Here is a 26093-nt window from a genome sequence, read left to right as displayed (position 1 = left end):
CCAGTGGCCATACATCCCAAAGCCCTCCTTATAGCACCACTGCCTGAGCCTGGTGATCATCATAATCTTGTCACACCGCTGTTGCCCTTCTCTAGGAACAGGCAGAATCCCACTGAAGATCACCTGAGCCTCGATTTCCTTAAGCGTCTTCCCCAGCCTGGCATAGTCTCCCTTGATACATTCCAGAGAGAATCTACCGGTATCATTTGTTCCCACATGAAGGACGATCGGTGGATTCTTTCCGTTCCCTTTAGGATCCTCTTCAACCTCAGGTCCACATCCCATATCTTAGCACCTGGCAGACAGCACACCCTTCTATTCTCTGGATCAGCTCTGGTTACAGGCCTGTCCATCCTTCTCAGTAAGGAGTCCCCGATCACATAGACCTGCCTTTTCCTGGTGATGGTGCGATTCTCTGGTCTATCCCCTGTTCCCTCTGGCTGCAAGTTCTTTCCGTTCTTATTCTCCCTTGTAATCCTCTTCAACCCATCCTGTATCCTCCTGGGGCTCATATTTGGTGTAGTCTCCACTGACTTCCCGTTTTCCTATAGGACTAGCCGCTCTTCTCTTCATCCTTGCCCTTCCGCCTTCAGTGACCACCTGCTGAGCCCCTTCTTCATTTTTCAACTCTTCAAACCTGTTCTTGAGCTCTATTTCTCCTCCACTAGCCCGTCTTTTCCTCTGCTGGTTGTCTTAGTCACATACTTCCACTGTCCATTTTCTTCACCCAGCAGTCTCCCCTCAGAGAATTAAGCACTACAGTGCCAACAGCAATATACATAATTCAAAGTGAACACTGGATTTGAATAAGAAAATAACATTTTGATTTATATCAATATTTGTCAATTCATACCAATCCAGATAAGATGTCACTTATAAATATTTGAGAAATAAATGCCATATACAAGGGAATTCTAATAAAAAGGTTTGTGTCGTACTCTTTTCAGTGCTGCTGCTGAGGAAAATATGCTGGTTGTCAAGGAAAATAGTAATATTTTAGGTATTTACATAGAAAAATGCATCAGATGTATTAAATTTATCATTTCATGTAGTTAGGCTGATGTCCAAACACTTCTCTTGAGGGTAAATGGTAACATAGTCCAACCTACAGTGAAAGCTGGGTATTGCCAAATAAAACAAATTATGGGCATGGGGTAATACCTTGACCTATACTTTCTACCAAAAGATAGGCATGTTAATTTATTGCACATTACCTGTTAGACTGATGATTGAAATTATTGATGCATAAAACACCCCAGTAGCACAAGAATTTTTAAGTTTTTAGCACATTTTCTTGTCCATAAATACAAAAAAGAAATTTCACCCAAGTTGACTATTTGCAATATTTTTTTTGTATATGACTGCTGAGTTCCTCAGTATGCACTCCATGCATCTGATGAAGTGGGTTATAGCCCATGAAAGCTTATGCCCAAATAAATGTGTTAGTCTCTAAGGTACCACAAGGACTCCTCTTTGTTTTTGCTGATACAGACTAACACGGATACCCCCTGAAGAGAGTAAGTAGTGTCCCTATTGCTGGAATGAAACTCTTTTTGTAAGCACAGTAATTGGCATCATCACACAGCCTGTTGGTACCTTTACACTCACAGAATCTCTATCAAAACCATGCCCATTGCGGCTGCTCAAGCCCCCCTAATGACATCAGACTGAACCTATATAAGGAAGTGATGCCCAACTATCTCAGTTCCTTTCCCTCTGTTATGGAAAGTGTTAGGGAACCCTTCTGTGTCCAGTCTGCTTTGCAAACTTTACTAATTGCCCTCCTTTTGTAGTTCTGAGTGTTAGTATTAGTAGGATTTAGTCTTAAAATTGTACATAATTGATTTTTTTTTAAACAGCACCAAAAAAACCTGTCCCTTTGACTGAGGAATCCCTTAAGGCTTTGGTTCGGTTCTGAGGTTATGGTGGGAACCAAGCCACATGAGGGATTTAATCAGTGTACCACTTGTCCATTTATCTACTTAGAGTCAGACATCCACATTCAGTGCCTGGAGGAGGCATACTCGTTGGCACAGTTCTCTTTGTTGTGTGTTCATTCCTGTGACACTTCCCAGGAGTACCCAGTATTGAGGCACCTTGCTACCCCCCTGCACTTAGCGTGAGGAAGTCTTGTCTGTGCCTGCTGCGGCTCCCTGAATCCACCAGCCTCTGGCAACACAAGCACTACCTTCCAGGCCTCCGCAGACTTCACCATCTCTGTATATGTTAGTGATAGGCACACTCCAACACCTGAATCTTCAATGTGTTCCTCTGAAATGCACAGCCCCTGTTTCATTGAACACTCACAGAACTCTATTTGCTACTCAGAAAGGAATACTATACACCAGCTTGTCAAATTCAGTTTCAGATCACCACTTTACTTAACACATAGCTAGCTAGCTAACTAGAGAGAGAGAGAGTGAAAACAGGAATAAGTTTATCATCAAAGAACATAGATCCAAAGATAGAAAATAAGGACATTGGAAACAAATGGTTACATATAAAACAAAATCATAAAACACTTTCTGGAGCCTAACCTTAACTAACAAAGCATTCCCCTATCTCTTATAAGATAGCTTTGCCCTGTATTTTCAACCAGGTTGGCTGAGATCCTTTCTGATAAGATCAGGCCCGCTGGTGGCTTGTCCTCACAGACTGAAGAATATCTGGGGGGGTTCATCTGCACCCCTGATATAGTTTTAAAAGTTTGTTTTACTCCTAAACAGGGTAACCCTTCTATTTTTGTTTTTTCCTCCAGCCCCTGCAAACTGGTGATTAGCATTTTGCTGATTTTAAATGGGCATCCATTGTGAACCGTAGAATACTCAATTTGCACATGACCAAACATCCAATCTTAATTTTAAAATTGCCAGTGATGGAGAATCCACTATGAACCTTGGTAAATTGGTGGAACGGTTAATTATCCTCACTATTAAAAATGTATGCCTTACTTTCCATCTAAATTTGTCTAGCTTCAACTTCTAGCCATTGGATCATGTTATACCTTTCTCTGCTAGATTGAAGAGCTTGTTATCAAATATTTATTTCCCATGTAAGTATTTATAGACTGTAATCAAGTCATCCCTTAATCTTCTCTTTCTTAAACTAAATAGATTGAGCTTCTTGAGTCTGTCACTATAAGGCATGTTTTCTAATCCTTTACTCATTCTCATGGTTCTTCTCTGAACCCTTTCCAATTTGTCCACAATTCAAGAAAGATGTTGATATCAGAACTGGACACAGTATTCCAGCAGTGGTCTCACCATTGCTAAAAGAGAGAGATAAAATAACTTCACTACTCCTACTGAAGATTCCCCTGTTTATGCGTCCAAAGATCACATTCGCCCTTTTGGCCACAGCATCACCCTGGGACTCATCTTCAGCTGATTATCCACCATGACCCCAAAACTTTTTTAGAATCACTGCTTCCCAGGATAGAGTTTCCCATCCTCTAAGTATGGCTTATAGTCTTTGTTCCTAGATGTATACATTTACATTTATCCATATTAAAACATATATGGTTTGCTTGCACCCAGCTTACCAAACGATCCAGATTGCTCTTTACCGATGACCTATCCTCTTCATTATTTAGCGCACTCCCAATTTTTGTGTCATCTGCAAACTTTATCAGCTACCCTGTTTGCCAATCAGAGAATCACTTTGATGGATCTAATGCTGAACTCCACTTGACATAAGAGTTCACCAGTGTCCGGCAGACACTGAAGTTTCAGCCCTACCAAAGAACAAAATTCTTTCTGGGGCACATGGGACCCCTGACATTATCCTCTTATGTGACACCATATACATGGCTGCACATGAGACTCTTACAACATTGGATGGCCTAGTCCACCCACCAAATATGGACATCTTCAGAGAACTCTGATCATCCCTGAAGAGGCAGAACTCTTCATGGAACAGCAGAGATTGCATCTTTGCAGAGTTTTCTTTGACATTCCAACTCCTTCCACCATCATTATTATAGTCAACACCATTATGTATTATCTGAAGAAACAAGGCCAAGCTTACTTTCCTCTTCTGTGCAAGGAGGCCATGAAACGTTAGCAGATGCATAAATTACATGCATCCAATGGTTCTACACCTGGCAGAGGGGAGAAATCTCATAGTAGGATGAGCCAAGATCAGCACAGTGGTACTGAATGTACCTATCATCATACAACTCTTCCACAAGTGAGGCACGCACACTGAAGACAAATTTGCCTCCAGGAATAGCCCCAAATGTCCCCTCTGCTGTTTCAGATAGGGAGAAATACACAGTACTCTGGAACTGGAATAGAGGCCTTCTCTAGGCATTCCTTTAAATAACATCATTCCTCAAAAAAAAAAAAAAATATCGGGGAAACAAGGCAAGAGTTCTTCTGATTACACTTTTATGCACAAGACAGCAGAGGTATGTCAACCTGCTAATTATCCAGAGAGCCACCATTTCACCTACCTCTGTCATGGGATCTGTGCTCTCAGGCAAATGATCCACAATTCCTGCATCAACAGCACAAGGAAGTCTTTCCTACGTACCTTACCCAAGACTAGGTAATACCACGAACGAGGTTTCCTGGCACTGTATCTCTTGCTGATATATCCTGTAGACAAAGCATTGAACTTCAGTAAAATCAAAATTGAATTACATGAGCCCACTACTTCAGAGCCTGTAAAAATTTTAAATCATCTTTTTTTATCCTGCTTTCAATCTCTTACATCTTCTCCCATTAAAAAAATTCAGCTCTGAGCTTAGCTGGCAGTATCCTGAAATGCAGTTCTCTTTAGGAGAAAACATCATCTGAGGGCTACCCAGGAAAATTTACCAGTCTAATTATATTGCGATAGTTATACTGGTATAACTGCCTGTGTGGACACTCTTATTCTGAATAAGAGTGTCCATCCAGAGAGTTACACCGATATAAATGTAGAGGTATAATTATGGCAGTAAATTTCCCATGTAGACAGGCCCTTTAAGAGCAGCCTTACACTAAGAATTCAGATACTCAGTGGCGGATTTAGCGTTAGTGGGGCCCTGTACGCAGCTTCATTTTTGGGGACCCCCCTGGGGACCCAGCCAAGAAAAAGAACATTCTCTCTTATCTCCTCCCGCTTTTTTCATTCTTTTTTTCTTCCTCCTCCTATATTAGAAGTGATGGGAAGTAAATGAAAATAAAGTAAGGTACTTTGATTGGGGGAGGGGGTTGGGCTCTGGGAGGGAGTTTGGGTGCAGGCTCTGGGCTGGGGCAGGGGGGTTGGGTGAAGAAGGGGTGGAGGGGTTGGACTCTGGGAGGAAGTTTGGGGGTGGGGGGGGTGGGAGGGGGTGGAGGCACAGCTCCCAAAGCATCCGGCACACACACCGCTCTGGCAGAGGCTCCTAGGTGGAGGAGGCCAGGGCATCTCCACGTACCACTGCCCGCAGGCGCTGCAGCTCCCATTGGCTGCAGTTCCTGCGGAGACGTCTTTCCCCCTCCCTCTCCCCCGCCAGGGACACACAGAGACATGCCAGCAGCCGTCCACTTCCGCAAGCAGCATGGGGCCACCAGCCATGGCATGCAGGCAGCTTGCCTGCCTGAGCCCTGCTGCACTGCTGGCCAGGACTCGGGGTCAGGTTGTCAGATGAGATTTCTCCTGCTGCCCTTTGTTGGGGGTCCCGTACGATTTCATGGTAAATCCACTTCTGCAGATACTTTCAAAGCAGGATTGAATGTGTGTTAGAGAAATTCTGAAACAAGGATAGACAGGAAACTGTTCTTAACGAAAACATCTTAAACTCCTTCACTTTAGAGGTCATTTTTCTTCTTTTTCAAGTGGCAAATGGATATTTTTAGACAATTACCCTTAAGTTAGGGAATGAAAATTATGCTGGCCCAAGGTCTGGGACTTAATATAGCAATTTCTGGACATATGCCAAAAAACACTGCTATACCAAAGGAAAGTGACAGTGCTAAAGTCTGACATATCTCAAACTCTCAGGGCTAGAAATTCTGTGCACTATGTATAACTTGAAGTCTTAGCTTTTCATTTGTGAATAGCATTTGTTTCTGGTCCTGTTAGACAATGAGATCAAATTTTAAAATGATGTCATTCTGATTACTATCTTGTATTTCCATTATTTAGATTCTGATGTGATTTTTAGTTATTACTATTTTGAACTACTAAACCTCATAAACCTAATGTTCTTCAGATATTAGCAGCTAAAATCATGTCCAAAATTTGGGGTGGGTGGGGGGGAGGGAGGCAGAATGGAGGAGTGAAAAATAGTAGCAGTTATATATTTTAAGATTAGTCTCTGATGAAACACCCAGACTCTAAATGCCAGCAGACAAGTACAGATGCCTTCAGGACTAATTGACTTTTCTAAGCAACGCTAAGATTATTTTGATTCCTCCTTCATCGTTTGCTAGATTTTTGTTTCAATAAACTTACTTTACTTCACTTTACATTACTTAAACCATCTGTAGAGATTGCGTTTCACATAGTGAGAGAATACCATGCCTGTGTGGTTGCCTTTTTTCTTTTACCTGAGGCTCCAAATGTTTGGGAAGCAACAGTACACCTGATTCTGCTTATAGACATCAGTTTTTTGTTTCAGGGTAGCAGCTGTTTTAGTCTGTATTCGCAAAAAGAAAAGGAGGACTTGTGGCACCTTAGAGACTAACAAATTTATTTGAGCATAAGCTTTCGTGAGCTATACTCTAGACCCTCAGAGTTACGAATATCTTGGGAAAGGAGGCTGTTCGTAATTCTGAACAAAATGTTATGGTTGTTCTTTTAAAAGTTTACAACTGACCTAAAACTTTACTACGCAGAAGAAAAATTCTGCTTTTAACCATCTTAATTTAAATGAAACAAGCACAGAAACAAGTTTCCTTACCTGGTCATATCTTTTTTTTTAAAACTTTCCATTTATTTTTTATTAGTTTACATTTAACACTGTACTGTACTGTATTTGCTTTTATTTTTGTTGGTTTGTTTGTTTCTCTGCTGCTGCCTGGTTCCATACTTCTGGTTCCAAATGAGGTGTGTGGTTGACTGGTCAGTTGGTAACTCTGGTGTTTGTAACTCTGAGGTTCTATGATATATAGTTTCTGATGTTGGTGTAGTCTGGTTTAAGGTTTTATTAATTGTTTAGAGTTCGTTTTACTCATTGATGCTATTGTGAAGTACTGACTAGGTCTGTGATAGCAAATGGATCTGTCAGGAGACCAGTGTTTCAGAGATTCATAATTTATAATGCTAGAAGGGACCATTGTGACCATCTAATCTGATCTCTTGCATAACACAGGTCATAGGACTTCCCTGAATTAATTCCTGTTTGAACTAGAGCATATTAATAGAAAAACATCCAGTCATGATTTAAAAATTTCCAGTGATAGAGAAGCCACTACAACTCTTGGTAAATTGTTCCTGTTAATTACCCTGTTAAAAGTGTGCACCATCGTTTTAGTCTAAATTTGTATAGCTTTCAGCCATTGGATCTTTTTATCCGTTTGTCTGCTAGATTGAAGAGCCCTTTATTATCAAATGTTTGAGAGGTGCCTCTATTCAGTGATCTTTCTGACCTCCAGAGCACATGCTCACTAGGCTTGCCAGGCGTCCGGTTTTCAACTGGAATGCCTGGTCGAAAAGGGACCCTGGCAGCTCCGGTCAGCAATGCTGACTGGGCCGTTAAAAGTCCGGTCGGAGGTGCTGCAGGGCCAAGGCAGACTAGTCCCTACCTGTCCTGGCACTGCGCTGCGCCCCAGAAGTGTCCGGCAGGTCCGGCTCTTAGGCGCGGGGGCCACTGGCCTCTGCGCACTGCCCCTTCCCCGAGCACCAGCTTCGCATTCCCATTGGCCGGGAACCACGGCCAATGTGAGCTGGCGGTGGGGGCAGTGCCTGTGGGCAAGAGCAGCGCACGGAGCCTCCTGGCCCCTCTCTTTCCCCCCGCCTCCGGGTGCCTGACTTGCTGCTGGCTACTTCCGGGGTGCAGCATGGAGCCAGGACACGCAAGGAGCCTGCCTTAGCCTCACTGCGCCACTGACCGGGAGCTGCCTAAGGTAAGCCCGTGCCCCAGCTCTGAGCCCCTCCAAACCTCTCATCCCCGGCTCCACCCCAGACCCTACACACCCAGCCAGAGCCCTCACCCCTCACACACACTTCACCTCAGCCCCCTACCCCAGCCCAGAGCCCCCTCCCACATCCTGAACCCCCTCATCACTACCCCCAGCCCAGAGCCCATACTCCTTCCTACACCCCAACCCCCTGCCTCAGTCCAGAGCCCCCTCCCGTACCCTAAACCCCTCATTTCTGGCCCCACCCCAGACCCCTCACCCCCAGTTAGACCCCAGCCCCCCTGCTCCAGCCCAGTGAAAGTGAGTGAGGGTGGGAGAGAGTGAGCAGGAATGTAGTGAGTGGTGTGTGGGGCCGAAGGGAAGGGAATGGAAGGGGCTACGGTGTTCGATTTTGTACAGTTAGAAAGTTGGCAACCCTATTGCTCACTGCCTTGTATGTAAGTCTTTTATCTCAAAAAGCCAGAAAGAAAAGATTCTTCATGTGTTATATTGCTTAGTCCTAATTTTACTTAGATTTACTATCCTTCTCCTCTCTTTAAATTTGCAACACCCATGTGCCAGGGGTGTCGCCAAAACAAGCTGCACTCTCCCAGTTGGAGGGTGGTCCTTTAGGAGCCTTTGTCTACACTACCACTTATGTCAGCAAAACTTATGTCACTCAGGGGTGTGAAAAAACACCCCTGGGCAGCATAAGTTACGCTGGTATAAGTGGTAGTGTGCACAGCGCTATGTCAGCAGGAGAGCTCTCTCCCATCAGCATAGAGTGGCTACATGAGAGATCTTACAGTGGCGCAGCTGCATCGATACAGCTGTGCCACTGTAAACTCTCTAGTGCAGACATAGCCCAAGAGTATAGTCTTTAGCTGTATGATGGTAAAACCTAAATACAGCCTTCAAGCCTGCACCTGGTACAGAGAGGGCTTCCATGTTATGTTGCAAAGACATCAGCACAGATTCTCCCCTACTGGTAGTATTTGCTGACTCTGATTGGACTGTATTGAGACAAGTCTGTTTCAGGCAGGAGGAGCTGCCTCAAAGGTGGCCTCTAACTCAGAAGCATGAAATCAGCGGAGACACTTTTACATACACTTCTTCAGATGACACTTGTAGAGCACATTTCCCTGTACCCTTCTCTTCAGCATCAAGGAAAGCTTGCAGTAGACATTGCCCTCCTCAGTCACAGGGACTCCATCTTCTATTGAATGTGTTGGCAAGCAGCAGTAAGGGAACATAATTTCTCTTTTAAAATCAGTATAAATAACCCATGATTTTCAGAGAATATCACTGCAATTAACTTAGAAACCTAATGATAGTTTGCATTCAAAGGGTGCTGTCTGCGCAATGATGACCTCCAGAAATGCTTTTCAATTAAAAAATTAAATTTCTGAATAGGTTAATTGGATCTTGAAACATTGACCGGACTCACCAGAAATTGTAACACATGCAGAGACCAAACATAGTCAACATCTAATAATTTTCTGCAATCTAGTATGGTAAAGGTAGTCCTGTGCATAAGTTATCATTGAAATAGTGTATAAACCAAGTTTGAAATCTTGACATCGCCACTTTTAATTTGAGGGGACAGAAAAACTTTAGAACACATTTGAAAATCTACTAATTTTTCAAGGCCTCATTAATTTTTCATAGTGTTTGATGAGCATATTTTAATGAATCAAAATAAAATATATGTCTTGTTCAATTAATCTCATACTCCAGGTCAGTTCTCCTCTTAGTTGGAAAGACACATGGAACTTTATACAGCAGTTTTGGTTTTTTTTCAGAAAGTCTGTAAGCAAGTCAAAATCTAGATTACAATGGAAACTATGTTACCTCCTTAATGGTAGAATTACTACTTTGACTCCATCTGCAGCTTAAATTCAGGAGAATATAATATTCCAAATTGAATTTTGGCCAGGACACTAGAGTTGTCAACTCCTACTCTTATGCAATGTGCCGTGTGATTTTTAATCTAGCAAATGAACCTCTTGCTGTACATTGCTTCAGTACTGACTCAGGGAAGAGGGCCACCTACAGGACAACAGTTTCTTCAGCAACAGGGATTTCCTTACAAGTACTGACCAGGCTCAACCCTACTTAGGTTAGAGTTCAGACTGAACTAGAAAAGTAAGGAGATATGATTGCAAGTAAACAATATAAAATAAACAAGAATTCACCTTTTTAACATATACAAGTATGCGCAACTGATACGTGTTCTGTAGATTTTTGAAACAGGATCATAGTCTTTGACTCCTAGCATCCACAAGATGCTCCTAAAGTGCAGGAGAATATGAGAGAGTTAGATGCTGTTGAGAAAGGGTAAAATTCTATGTCTAATTATCACACAACTGTGATGGCAGGATCCTGCACTAGTTTTTTAGCTCATATGCAGCTCCCTCTGAGCTGTCAAAGGTTTGCTCAGAGGACAAGCCTACATTTGTCTCAGTCACTCAATGTAGAGAGTTGACAAAAGCCCCTCATCATCCTGAATACTGACAGGGGAAGTCACAGGACAGCAAAAGCATCCTTGATATGGGAGGGTGCCCTTTTGCCAGCTCCCAGTTAACCCCTGTGCTTTCTGCCAGAGGCCTCTCCATCATCTCTCTGATAACAGAATAGGGTCTGTACTTCCCGTTATCTTCATTTGCTTCTGGGAATACTGTGCACTGCTAAAATGAGTTCAGCGAATTTGCCACAGGCCATTTTCCTCCTCAGATAGTTACATTAATAGCCAATATATTTTAAGAAGATGGAACACAATGGTCCACTCTGTTATATGTGTATATATCACACAAGTATATATTAGAAATAGAGAAAATCTGTTTAGAATTGTCTGAAGTACCCAAAAATGATACCTAAAACAATGCTGAGATGAGTCTAAGAAATTAGGAAGTTCTGAACAGGAACATAGCACATCACTCTTCTCCCATCCTATCTGGTTATCCATCTTACCTACTGTATCAATAGTCTTGATACACAGCAAAATAGGGTCTTTTATAAGCCATTGCACCATTGACTTGTGTAGAGTAAGTCTCCCAGAGTTTGATACCACCTCGGTGAATGCCAAAGTTAATCATATCCCTAGAATCACACTCCCTACCACAGCATCCACGGTACAGATGTGTCCAATTCTGCACTGTGATATTACCCAGGGTACAATCTGGACTGCTGAATAGCTGTCTCTCCTCCAACCTGAGATGTCTTTTACACTGCTTTACAGGTGAACAGCCAGTCCTGGCCAGTTAACACAATCTTCAGCATATAATTTGTTCCCAGCTAACAGCATTGAGTGCTACTAGCCACCCACCCATGAATTACACTGCAGAAGAACACCGACAGATTCTCTAGTCCCAGACTGTACCCTCAGAAATTTGCATCTTACATTTCCCAGCACACTACTGAACAATGCAGGCTCATATAAACCCCTCATATAAAGTCCATCAATGGAATATGATATGCACCAGCCTTGTTATCCCAAATGTAGTTTCCCACACACTTTAATCCAAACACACATTGGTTTAGATAAAACAATAAAACAAGTTTATTAACTACAGAAAGATAGATTTTAAGTATTACAAGTAATGGGGCATAAAAGTCAGAATTGGTTACAAAGAAAATAAAAAGATAATACTCAAGCTAAATGACTAACTTAATAAGCTAAGTGAATTTAAAAGCGAAAGATTTTTCTCACCATAAGCTTACAGCAGTCTGTACTGGCTGAAAAGCCTGCCCAGCCATGATTCCCCCTTCCCACCCCTAAGTTCAGTTCTTTGAGAGTCATTGATGTCATGAGCAGACATGAAAAAGAATAGTGAAATCCAGCATTTTCCTCTCCTCTTCATAATTCAGTTTCTTTTGCTAGAAATATCCTTGCTGGGTCATGGTAACAAAATAGTCTCTTGTGGACGTGAGGTTTAAACTGTCCCTGTGATGGAATGTAAATTTCTTGATTACTCCTTCCCCCCTGCTGGAGAATGTCTGCTTAAGTAGGTGATAGCCCTTTAGCACCTGGCTGGGGTGTATGTGTGTCTTTTGTCTCTGAAAAACTGATTTGGGCCTGCTTTTCTTAACCTTGGAGCCTGTTATAACAATGTTATACAGTAGAGTCTTGTAACTTTACATACAGTATTGCCACACATATTTTACCAGTACAGTAATGTTCAGCAGATTATGATTTTTCAAATCAGACCTCAGAAGACATACTTTGTAAAAAATATATCCTAATCTTATAAAAGAGTGAACATGGAGTACAGGTTGCCAGAGACACCCCTTACTTTTTGAGGACACCAGTGTATTATTATATTCTTTTTTTTCCCCAGACAAGAAGCTCTTCTAGCTGCCATCAGTGAAAAAGATGCCAATATTGCTCTGCTAGAACTTTCATCTTCTAAGAAGAAGACCCAAGATGAAGTGGCTGCACTGAAGCGAGAGAAGGACCGCCTGGTGCAACAGCTCAAGCAGCAGGTGGGAAGGGACAGAATCAGGCATGTGGGCTGGTGGTACGGGATTATTATCGTGGATTATATAACTTTATCAACTAAAAATATATTGCCTTGCTGTGTACTGGGATGGAACCAGGGATGCTTTCTGATCAGGGATTTCTCCACTTCCTCCTTAGAAGGCATCAGCGCTTTAGTGACAGTGGTTTTACACTTAACATTTAATATTGAAATAAAATATTTAATGTTCACATAGTAAAGTTCGTTTTTTGACTGTTTAATCAACATTAAATGAGCTTAGAAACTGATTTTACAATTTCATAGCATTCAACTTTACTGGTATAGTCATAAATACTGTCACTTTCCAGCAAGATGGCATTCTCCTAGCAAGAGACTCAAATGTAAAATGCATATACCCAGTTTGATCGTGGTGGAAAGTGCTTCTCAACATGTGAGCTTCCAGAGTGTCATACTGAACAATAATGGAGAGGGGTAGCTTTCTATTAAGGGAATGCATGTCTTTATACGACAACACTGGTCAGACTTGTGAATCCCTTTGCAAAACAGAGAGGGACTCTCGGGGGAGGAACTAATGTCGTATCCCCGATAGTATAGTGGGCCTGAATAGATCCATTGAACTGGCTATGGTAGAATGCAAATAGTGCCTTTCTTTTGACTTTGACAGAAAGCATTAGTTGTTTGTATAATTTCGTAGCTGTTGATAATGTGTGTACAGATTGACTTTGCTTAAGAGAACACCATATACAGATTGTTTATATCTCCTCAAATCAGAAATTAATCCATAAGTGGATAAGCCCCAGTTTACTTCCCAACACGCAATTCCTGAGCTCTTCAGCCATTCAGACTAAGCAAGACTTTCTTTTATTTAAAACTCTTCAGTGGAGAGACATAGATTCATCGAAGGAGGAAGGTACATCGGTTCAGAGAGATTTTGTAGCAGTTCTCTCTTTCAATTTTGCTCTCTGCCTCCCCCGCACTATATCATGTTCCCACCCACTCAAGTTGCTAGTGTGTTACTGTGAAAGAGAAGGTAGGAGTCCTGCCAAAGACATTTTGGCTCTTTAATTTGTGTGCACTAAAGCTTAGATGGGGGAGAGGCATTTTAGAAAGAAGATACGGCATCAGTGTTTTGTTTTTTTTAATTTAAAGCTTGTAGTCCCTGAATTGCAGGAATGTGCCTCAGTATAGAAACATTTCCTAGTGAAGCAGTCAGCATTGACCAAGCTTTCCAGTAAATGGAGCTGCCTGCTTAGGATTGGTTGTCAACTTCCATGAAGGGATTTCCTCTATCATCAGAAGCAAGGGAGGCAAATTGGAGGGCAAGGGTCACCAACTAATGTAGTCCCAATTTACTTGCTCCCAAAGTAGTTTGTCTCCTTGACTGGTTCATGGTGAAACAGTGGTTGGGAGGCTGCTTCAGATGAGGGGGCCAGGGCTGATGCAAGAAAATAGAGCTGAGGGTTGTCTAACAAAGTCCAGATGTGCTATGGTGAGTGCCAGCCAGTGTGTTCCAATTATAAGTCAGAGAGAAGCCCCTGCAGTGCGTGTCAAGCGGGCACCCGCACTGGAATTAATGTAAATCAAGAGAGCTTTGGCCTCCTTTAATGCAGTTCATCCACCAGCCATTTGTCCGAGAATGGCCTGTATTTCTGTGATTCATTTGCTTCTCAAACTAAGATTTAACAAGCAGCATACAATAATTATTGCAGCTTAAAGTCCTGGTCCACAGCTGTGAGTCGTAAATGGAAGGCATATGCATATAGGCTGAATTTTTCTTCTCTGTTGGCTCAGACCATAGACCTTTGAGATTTCCTGGAATAAGATCTCTGGGGCAAGGTCTGTCATTTACTATATATGTACAGTGCCTAGCACCACAGAGCTCCAAGGCTGGTTGAGATCTCTAGGCACAATCACAGGTTAAATATTTAATAATAACAATGCTGTGGCTTGGGGGTTCCGATCCATGGGGTTTCTCAACTCAGAGTCAGATTGTTATTCATGTGGAATTGTTTGAGAAGCATCAGATATATTGGTGGTACTGTATAAATATTTAATAATAACTTTTACTCCCTTTTGATAACAGTGGTATCAATAGATTGGCTTAATAAATTGATAAAGGGATCTCAAACCTTTCATATCTCTGGTGGATGACTGGTTTGAAAGCAGTTCAGGTTGGTAGTGAACAGCTGTTGTAACCATCCCTTAGGTGCTTAAAAATAAGTATTCTGCAGTAATTATCTAAATCAGCGGTTCTCAAAGTGTGGTTCGGGAACCCAAAGTGGGTCGCGACTCCATTTTAGTGGGGTCGCCAGGACCAGCATTAGACTTGCTGGGACCCAGAGCTGAACCCCCACCCAAGGTGTCAGGGCTCAGGCTCCAGCCCCCTCCTGGGGGCATTTAGTAACTTTGTTGTCAGAAGGGGGTCGTGGTGCAATAAAGTTTGAGAACCCCTGATCTAAATTAACATATCAGCTTAAAACAATGACACTGGGGTGTTTTTGAGTATTACTGGATAATGCTGTAGCATGTTTTATAAAAGATCTGACCGGTGCTTGGCAATCATTTTATTCCATAATGGACAGAGAGATGTCAGTATCACAAAAACCACCACTACAATTTTCTAGGTGACACCTTTGTACTCTTATTGGTGATCTCAGGACAGGTGCCAAGGATTAAATGCATATGGTAAATGAACTCCCTCTCACCCCTGAACTTCTTCCTCCATGGGAGATCTGAGGCATATTTGCAAGGGTCAGACAGGATAAAAGAAGGCTTACACTGCTGCTTCATGTGCTGTGCCTGTCCTGTGGACAGATGGAGCATTATTAATCTGGCATCTTTCACCAGTATTCAGTACATTTTAATTATAAAAAGACACTAATTGTTGTGTTAAGTGGCATAATATTCACCAAAAGCATTACCGTTGTCCAGGAAGAATTAGTCACTTCCTGAGGTTTCCCACTATGTAGAAACGTACTCTCTGTGGGTATGATTTCTAAATCACTCTAACCTATCGGTCCATGTGGACTCTGCTGGTGCGCACTAAATGTTCCCTAGTGTACTTTCCAAAAAGCACTATGTTAAAGTACACCAGCAGGGTTTACATGGAACAATTAACATGCAACTTGTTAGTGTGCATTAGAAATCACACCCCTGTATAGCGCATTAACCCACTATGTACACAAGCCCTGAGAGATCAGCAGTCAGGCACTACACAACACCAACAGTTAATCTCCGGAATAGCCAAAGAAGCATTTAACTTTTAAATGGAGAGGTTCTGAGTCATTTTGTCAGCTGTACACCTTCAGTGTCCCCTTCTTCTGCCTTTTCTGATGGGGTAATCTTTAACAGCAGACGTGGTCTTAGTTCCTTCAGTAACAAGAGGGCTCTGCCCTGTACTCCACACCCTCTGTGTACCTGTAATGATCTACAATGATGATACTGCAAGTAACCAACCTTTCAGTTATTGCTGTAATACATTTGCAATCACTAGCCCATAGCTAATTATAGACATCACAGTGATTTTATGATTTAGAGGAGGCTTTGGTCGCCAGGGTTCCTGACTTGCGGGTAATGAGAAGAGCAATTACTAGCCTCAGGCTGCCCAAAATTCAGCTTCTGTGGAGGTCTGTTTGACATTTGCAGAAGGTTTGAGTACATAAAATTAAAATCCCCCTGGCCTCCTGTATCTTCCTCCTCCCCTTCATACACAGAGCAGCATGAAATGAGGGGCCATTATTCACCACTCATGGCTCCACCACATAGAAGTGAGCCATTTGTGGACAAGCAACACAACTGTAATAATAATACATTCTAACACTTACAGAGCATTTTACATGTCAGGATAGCCATCTAAGTGCTGAAACAAGCCTTTCTACACTACTTTATTCTTCCTCCCTACAAGGATTTGTCTGACTTCCCTCATGAGGCTATGGCATTGCAAAGATTTCATTGTTTCTCAAGTTAATTTCTTTCTTTGGGGAATGGGGGAGAGGGGAAATTTTTTCAACTCTAGAATAGCCTCCCCCCAAAATATTAGTTTTCCATAGTTACTTGTTTCCCTGGAAACCCAGCAGTTTGACACCTGACACAAACTCCTACTATGAACTTTTTTGAAATAAAGTTCCACTGGTAGAGGTATTTCTCTTTGTAATAGAAGAATGTAAAACTGGGTCAGAAGAGACTGATAGACAAGCAGTTTCCACTACCATGTAACCACATGAGAGTTTCCATACTTTTGGCAGGTTTTTATTAACACTCTCCCTAAGGAAACTGTACAGACCCTTTTAGAGTTGCAGATAGACCCTGTTTTGCCCTATCTGTCTAAGACCATGTCTGCTGTTAAAGATTACCCCATCAGAAGATTAATTCCCTTTTCAGCTGCCACAAAAAAAATTGATGGCAAGCACAAAATGCTGTTACTGTGATAACTGGTGCTCTTTGAGATCTCTGTGTATTCCTACTTGTGAGATGGTGCCCCCACAATTGTGAATGCATGGAGGCAACTCTCAAACCATAGTTACAGGTAAGTAACCTTTCCTTCTAAAAATGGTAACATTATCACTGTTACCATGTATCCCAGTCAGTAGAACAGCAGGTAGGTCCGAGTGTAGAAAAGTTGGTGAGACTAAAACATCTTCAAAGTTCAAAAAGACCAAGCTACTGCTGACTTTGATTCAGGCCATATAATTGTGGCCCTGTCAAAGGATGGCGGTAGGTGATCTAGAAAGTACACTAGAATTTTTTAAATAAGTTGTTGCCATTGTTTTCCCTGCATGGAATAGAGAGAAGTTAAAATAAATGTTTAAAAATAAGTGACTCAGGAAATTTGGATCTGTTTGTTTAGATATTTACAGAACTTGTATGTCAGATTTCCCACCATTTATTGGATAAAACTGAAAGGTCTCTATGGTTTCTGGATGACTGTTCAGCCTGTTCAGAGCCACAGCGAATGCACAGACTTATGTTCTCTTTATGAGAAAAATTTTAGGCAAAAGAGAAGTATTGTGAGAAATGTTGTTGGAGGCAACAGTATTGTTGCCCAACTGTAGTACAGTCACAGCCTCATCTTCATCTAGGGAGTAGCTTCAGTGTAAAGCGTTCTGTTCTTATACCACAACCATCACCAGGTATCCGAGCACGGCAGTACAGCTATTTCAAGATTTGAACTCACTCCTTTGACATATGAAAACATAGTCTTCGTAGCATCGTTTTAAGTGTCCTGACAGTGGAGCTGGCATAGGAGTGGGCAGACAGACATTGAGGGAAAGCACTGTATTCGTACACATCCCATTCAAGAAGCTATTGAAGTAGGAACATAAGAAAGTTCTGGCTGAAATGAGTGTAAATGGCTCTTATTCAGCACTGGCTGTCCAATTGGAGCATCGTGGCTTTTGTTGTAGGCCTGTAATCCACACAGATTATCAGTCATGGAGCTGCCTGTTTTGCCACTCTTTGCTCCTCAGTAATTGTTTCTGTCTAGCAGGGAGCCATGCTAGGAGCAGAACCAGGGAATCTGACAGTGGCTCAGCTGGCACGGTGAGCCAGATTGTACCATACCCTTGAACAGAGCTTACTGAAGAATAGCAAAACACACATTTACTAATGAAAAACAAACCACCCTCACTCACGTTTTCCAGGGTTGTTTTTTTTTCAATCACTTTTAGATCATTAGTTACCAGTGTTTATCAATGCTTATGATCTAGTCATGAACAGTACAGAAGAAATAAACAATTCTATTCTGATTGGGATGACATAATCAAATCTATACCCAGTGATGACAAACCGCATAATTCTATGGGACTTCAAGCCTCACTGTCTTTTCCAACTCTGGCATTAAAGTGGTGTAATAAAGAACAATGGAATTGGAAAAATGAACAGCATGGTTTCCTCCTATTCAGTATATGTGCTGATCTCAAGCTTGTTATTATCAACAAAATCTTCAAGCAAGCCAATAAATATAAAACTTTGTGGATGAGTCCGAAATCAAAGTACTGGCACCTGATTGACTATGTCATTATGCAGCAAAGAGACATCAGGAACATGAAGATCACCAGAGCAGTAAGAAGAGCAAACTTTTGGACCCCCCACAGGATGATCAACGAATCAATGTTGCACAGATTAAACTGAAATTGGACATAGCAAACTTGAGACTTCCATTGTATCAATAAAACCGTGGGGAAACTTAGAAGAAAATTTGATAGCATTACATCGTCCCTAATGATGCGCTTGAAAAGTGGAATGTATTCAAATCTAGGTAAAAATAAAAGACAGCACCAGGATTAGTTTGATGAAAATGGTGGTGAAATCCAAAATGTACACAAGGAAAAGACAATGTGTTTATGTCTTGGCAAAACATCAGTGAGTCAACATCAAACAAAGACAAATTCAATTACCTGCAAGCCAAGGCTCAAAGACAGCTTTGTGTTCTACAGGGTAACTGATTGGAAAAGACAGAAGAAGAAATACAGCATTATGCCGATATTAACAACACACAGTTATTTTATAACTCACTGAAGACCATTTATGGTCCATCAAATTTTGTGCCAACTCCACTGAAGAGTTTAGATGTATTTACCTTCATCAAGGACAAGAGAGGCATCTGTGAAAGATGGGCACAGCACTTTACTGAGCTACTCTGCCATCTTTCTATTGTCAACCCACAGGTGCAGAGGAACCCAGGACCCACAGCATAAAGAAATCACCTAGTCACCTACCTTTTGAAGAAGTGCAAAAACAAATGAAGTCAGGTAAATCACCAGGCAAAGACAACATACCAGCTGAAATCTTCAAACTTGCAGGCCCCAACACTATCAACCATCTATATGAAATTATTAAGACTATATGGGAAACTGAGAAAAGTCCCCAGGATTTCAAAGATACCTTTATTTTTGTAACTATAGTTGTAACAAATCTGACTGCAACAACTACCAGGGTACCTCCCTCCTATCTATAGATGGTAAAATCTTTGCTTGTATTTTGCTCAATCAGCCTGTTGAAACAGTATCAGAGAAGTTTATGCCAGAGACCCAGTGTGGATTTAGATCAGTTTGGAGCATCACAGACATGATTTTTGTTGAGAGACAGATTCAGGAAAAATTAATTGAACAAAACATGGAACTATATGCTGTCTTTATTGACCTTTAAAAAAAAAAGGAAAAGAAAAGCATTTGACACTGAGCGGAAATGGCCTCTAAAAATTCTAGAAAAGCTTGGATGCCCCATCAAATTTGTTAACATCATACATGAAGTCCACGAAGACATGACTGGTCAAGTCCTCTCAAATGATGGCCTCTCTAAGCTATTCCCCATATCTAATAGGGTAAAACAAGACTGTGTGCTGGCATTGGTTCTCTTTGTTCTCTTCTTTGCAGTGGTTCTGAATTACACCACTGACAACCTTCAAAAGGATATTTACATAAGGTACAGAACTGATGGATAACTCTTCAGAAGTCCTTGAGAAACTCGTATGTGAAGCCCTTTTTGCAGATGATTGTGCTCTATTTAGTCATAGTGAAAGTAATCTACAGCTTATCCTTGATAGGCTCTCAGAGGCAACTAAACAGTTTGGACCCACTTTCAGCCTGGAAAATCCTGAAGTCCTGTTCTGACCAGTCCCATCAGCCACTATCACTGAACCAAACATCACCTTTGATGGTACAGAACTAAAGAATATCAATCACTTTACATACCTGGGCAATACCATCTCAACTGACAGTTCCCTTGGTCAAGAAAATGTCAAACAGAATGCAGAAGGCAAGCCAGGGTTTTGGAAGTCTTTGCCATAGGATACTCAACCAGCATATCTTCATACTGTTAACAAACCTGATGATATACAATGCAGCAATGATAACATTCCTTTTATATGGGTGTAAAACATGGCACACTGCATACACACCAAGCAATTTGAAAAATTTCACATGCAATGTCTTTGCTCTATTCTGAAGGTCCGCTGACAAAACAAACTGTCAAACATCAACATCCTTGAAAGAGCAGAAACAACCAGCATCGAGGCAATGATTATCACACCTCATCCTAGGTGGACAAGTCAAGTTGTCAGAAAGGGTGATTGTAGACTCCTGAAAAAAGTCCTATGGCAAGCTGAAACTCAGAAAATTCAGGAAGGGCAGTCAATGTAAATGCCTCAAAAACACCCTTAAGGAGACTCTCACCTCATAAATATTGATAACTTCAAAGACACAGCCAAGGGCAAACCTAAATATAGAGCAACTGTCAATAAAATTTGTAAACGTTTTGACAAAGATGCAAAAAACTGATATACAAAAGGGCCAAGCGCGATTGACAGTCTTCATTGGGAGCCTACACATTTCTGTGTGACATCTGTTTGCAACCTTGCTCCTCAGACTACACAGCCACAAGAGAACACGAGAGATGCTACAATGCCATACAGCAACATTCAGTGCTGTGTCAAGGTAAATCGCTGCCATAGAAAAAACTATTGCTATGGAATTAACACTTACTCTCTCTCCTTTGCCCTCCTCGTTCCAGCATTACCCTTCTTCTTTTTATATTATTAAAATAAAACTGTGTACAGGTTAATTTCTTGCTGCCACTGACTTCAGGTCCCTTTACACCTACTCTCAGAGGAATATGCTGGCAAGCCAGGCATGTCATCTGTACTTCAGCTAGCAGTCAAGTCTGTTGTTTGTTATATTTCAGTAGTGATTCCATAGCTTTAGTTGAGGAAGCAGGTTCATTACCTCGCTGAGGTATTGAGGCTTAATAAATTGTTTGTAAAGTAATTTTATATCTTCAGATGAAAGATGTCATAGAAGTGCAAAGTATTATTATTAGCTTTGTTTTCAGTTACTTGTAACTTTTTAAAAAAAATATTTTGGGGGCTGAAATTTCCCATGTTTGCTCTCAGCCCAAAGAAAAACTATTTTGGTTTATTACAGATATTGCTCTCATTCATTAAGATTTTTACATGGCTGCAGTATAATTTTAGTACAGCATTTTATTTCTTCAAAGCCCCATACAAATGCTAATTAATAAAATAATTCCTTACAACACCCAGTGCCACTTAGATATCTGTATATAGCTTATATAATACCCAGTGCCTCTTCTATAACATTTTTCATCACAAAGCCCTTTCTAAAGTGAAGTGTAAGTAACATCATCCCTAGTCTACAGATGGGGAAACTGAAGATACACAATGAATCAATGGAAGAGTCCAGATTAGAACTCAGGAGTTCCTGTCTCCCAGTCTGGTGCTGCTGCCGTTAGACCACACTGCCTCTCAGCTATAACCATCTTACTGGTTCTTGACAGCCCAAGAAGTTGTGCACTAAAAAGTCTATAATGGGAAAGAAACACAGATTTGGGGAAAGTGGTAGAGCCAAGAGCCTTGAAAATGAGCTTGGTTCTTCTAAGAGTTTATACAGATGGCATGGAAATCTGAAGGTCATATTCTTCAGTGCCTAGCACAATGGAGTCCTGGTCCATGACTATGGTAATACAATAATAAATAATAATAATACTGTGAGATCAGTCATTTCAAATTGTAACTCTGTAGTTTGTAAATACATTCTGTTACTATCCTTGCACAAACCACACCTATTCTCTGCTATTCTCCTTTGGGGAAGGACCCCCATTTTTCATGGCCATGAATTTGGTAGGGCCCTATTTATAAAGAGGGCAAAAGACCAGGTGTCATTGTGCGGAAGATGTTCTCTTCTACCACTTTAGCCATGTGTATCTTGAATTATGAAGCTGTCATGGCAAGGTATCAATACCATCTATGGGGTAGGATGTTACCATTCCTTAATACTTTACCTCAGAAACAAAGAAGATTGGTGAATGCCTGCTCACAGAAGGACAGAATGTTACCAAGCATCATTTGAGAGCAGCATTTGATTCTTCAGCTGTTTCAGCTAGGGCAGTAGCTTCAGCCATTGCTTTAAGATGGCATTCATGACTCAGATGAGTAGGCTTACCCCATGAAATGAAAATGAGGATTGAAGATCTGCCTTTTGAAGGGGAAGGTCTGTTTAGCATGCAGATGGATGAAATACTAGAAATAATTTAAAATGTGAGATCTGCAGCTAGATGTCTAGGTTTCATTCCTGTGAATAAGAGAGAGTCTACAGCTGTAACTTTTAGGTGTCAAAGACAGCGTTCATCATCTTCTACATCAGCTCCTTAACAGAAAAAGTTACTGTCATCAGCCTCAATATCAAGCCTCTGAACATTAAAAGGAGAAGAAATTTTATAAGCCTTGTAGTAATAAGGTGAAGAATTCTTCTATATCGTCAACTGTGGTTCCTACAAGGTCTCAGATTTTACATAAGGCTATGGAGTTATAAACCGGTCTGGTTGGACAATTTGGGGACTGTTTGTCCCAATTTTATCAAAAATGGGAGTTAATAGTATCTGACAGGTGGATCCTGGAAGTTATTGCATGCGGCTATACAATTCAGCTCAAGACACTCCCCTCACCACAACCCCCTATGTCATCCCTGACCAGGGATCGAGCTCACCTTGGTTTACTAAGAGCAGAGGTTCAGTGTTTACCGAAGTTAAGAACAGTGGAGGTGGTACCACCAGATTAGAGAGGGAGAGGTTTTTATTTGTGTTATTTTTTTAATCTTAAAAAAGACTGGGGGTCTTCACCCTATTTTGGATTTAAGAAAATGAATAACTATATTAAAAAGTTTCATTTCCACATGTTATCTCTAACTTCTATCATCCCTTCTCTTTCCCTTAAGGATTGGTTTGCAGATCTAGATTTAAAAGACATATTTCCGTAAGACTTGGTCATTGAAGCTACCTGTGTTTCAGGGTAGGAGAGGAACATTTTCAGTACACAGTCCTCTTTTTTGTTTGTCCCAGAGTGTTCACAAAATGCCTATCTGTAGTAGCAGTATAGCTAAGAAAGCAGAGGATCTTTGAAAGACAAAGTAGTAGCGCACCTTTTCAGGTTATGGGGTATCTGATGATAGATCTGTGGGCATCCAGCAACAACAGGAAGTGTCAGAAATTTTTCTAGAGACCAGACAGCAATAGGGACTCAATATTAGATGCTTTTTAAATACACTGGCATCAGGGATTAATGTATACATTTCCCCCATTTCCACTCATCCAGAGAGTGACAAACAAGATAACACAGGACAAAGCCAGTGTAATTTTAGTAGCGCCATCATGGGCCAGGCAGCAGTGGTATCCAGACTTAATGCACCTGTCAAGAGGACTAATAGAGCCTCTACTGCTAGTACAGGACTTGTTGAAAAAACACTGGATGGTTTATCATCCAGATCTTCAGTCTCTTCATCTAACAGCATGGGGAATAGGACTCTAGGGTTGTTAGAAAAAAGTTGTTCGCTAGATTGCAAAATGTATTGTCGCATTCCAGGAAAGAGTCAACATAAAGATGTTATAGTCATAAATAGAAAATATTTTTATTGTGGCTTTTGATGTAGATCCATATGCAATACCAATTAGTTTCATTTTACAATATTTGTTATACCTTAAGAAATGAGCTCTCTCATTATCTTCAGTGAAGATTCATCTCGCAGCCATATCAGCATACCGTGTACCTGTGAACTGAAAAATCTATTTTTAGAAATAATATAGTTAAAATATTTTTAAAAGGTCTCAGTAATTTATACCCTCCAATAAGGCATCTATACCATCTTGGGATTTAAACATAGTGCTCTCGCAATTGATAAGACCTCACTCTGAGCCTTCGGGAAGCTGTAATTTGTTTTTTGTCTATTTAGACAGTGACTTTGATAGTCATTGCCTCTGCAAGGCATATAAAACAATGCATACACTATAAATTACTTCGGTATAATTTATATTGCACAGGGGTGTGAATAATCCACACGGTTGAGTGGCATAAATTATACTAATTTAAGCACTGGTGTGGTCAGTGCTGTGTCGGCGGGAGAGCTTCTCCTGCCGACATAACTACTGCCTCTCACGGACGCAGAAGTTAGTAAGCCGACGAGAGCTCTCTCCCATTGACATAGAGCATCTTCACCAGAAGCACTAAAGGGGCGCAGCTCCGTCTGTACAGCTGCGCTGCTGTAGTGTAGACATAACCAAAGTGAATTACATGCATTAATGGCTGATCAGCCATTTAGTTTTTCACACATTTCTTGTAAACACGCAGTGTTTTTACCTAAAAGGATCTCATATAAGCCAGTCTATAAAATTTTACCGGTGTTCTTTCCCAAACTTCATATTGAAGATGGGGAGGCTAAAATGCATACTCTGGATGTCAAAAGCCTTTAGCTTTTTATTTAGACAGGACTGGTTACGCAATTTTAGATAGTCCCCAAAGTTGTTTATCGCTTATGAAAGAAAGAACAATATGAAAGTAGAACTGCATGTAAGTACTTTATTCAATGTAATCGTCAGAGCATTCCATTAGTGTGAATATACAGAGTTTATCATGAAGAAACCTCAGTTATAGGTAAGTTTCAGAATAGCAGCCGTGTTAGTCTGTATCCATAAAAAGAAAAGGAGTACTTGTGGCACCTTAGAGACTAACAAATTTATTAGAGCATAAGCTTTCATGAGCTACAGCTCACTTCATCGGATGCATACAGTGGAAAATAAAGTCATAGGTAAAAAGAAAGGGAGTACTTGTGGCACCTTAGAGACTAACCAATTTATTTGAGCATGAGCTTTCGTGAGCTACAGCTCACTTCATCAGATGCATGCCGTGGAAACTGCAGCAGACTTTATATATACACAGAGAATATGAAAAAATACCTCCTCCCACCCCACTGTCCAGCCGGTAATAGCTTATCTAAAGTGATCATCAGGTGGGCCATTTCCAGCACAAATCCAGGTTTTCTCACCCTCCACCCCCACACACAAATTCACTCTCCTGCTGGTGATAGCCCATCCAAAGTGACAACTCTTTACACAATGTGCATGATAATAAAGTTGGGCCATTTCCTGCACAAATCCAGGTTCTCTCACCCCCTCACCCCCCTCCCAAAAACCACACACACAAACTCACTATCCTGCTGGTAATAGCTCATCCAAAGTGACCATTCTCCCTACAATGTGCATAATTAAGGTGGGCCATTTCCAGCACAAATCCAGGTTTTCTCACATCCCCCCCACCCCCATACACACACAAACTCACTCTCCTGCTGGTAATAGCTCATCCAAACTGACCACTCTCCAAGTTTAAATCCAAGTTAAACCAGAACATCTGGGGGGGGGGGGGTAGGAAAAAACAAGAGGAAATAGGCTACCTTGCATAATGACTTAGCCACTCCCAGTCTCTATTTAAGCCTAAATTAATAATATCCAATTTGCAAAATGGCAGATGAAATTTAATGTTGATAAATGCAAAGTAATGCACATTGAAAAGCATATTCCCAACTATACATATAAAATGATGGTGTCTAAATTAGCTATTACCACTCAAGAAAGAAATCTTGGAGTCATTGGGGACAGTTCTCTGAAAACATCCATTCAATGTGCAGCGGCAGTCAAAAAAGTGAACAGAATGCTGGGAATAATTAAGAAAGCGATAGATAATAGAACAGAAAATATCATGTTGCCTCTATATAAATCCATGGTATGCCCATACCTTGAATACTGC

At 41.2% G+C, this 26093-nt stretch overlaps 1 protein-coding gene across 16 annotated transcripts in view; it reads left to right on the top strand.

Moving 5' to 3' along the window:
* Positions 1–26093, top strand: part of ERC1 (ELKS/RAB6-interacting/CAST family member 1) — a 546952-nt gene that overhangs the window by 449071 nt on the left and 71788 nt on the right. For all 16 annotated transcript variants that reach the window (XM_073320595.1, XM_073320483.1, XM_073320517.1 and 13 more), the window contains one exon: positions 12368–12512. In XM_073320595.1, coding sequence (XP_073176696.1) covers positions 12368–12512 — 145 coding nt within the window. The remainder of the gene's footprint in view (positions 1–12367; positions 12513–26093) is intronic.

Source organism: Lepidochelys kempii, chromosome 1 (assembly GCF_965140265.1).
Source record: "Lepidochelys kempii isolate rLepKem1 chromosome 1, rLepKem1.hap2, whole genome shotgun sequence".
Lineage (NCBI taxonomy): Eukaryota > Metazoa > Chordata > Testudines > Cheloniidae > Lepidochelys > Lepidochelys kempii.
This window is presented reverse-complemented; position numbering and strand designations above follow the sequence as displayed.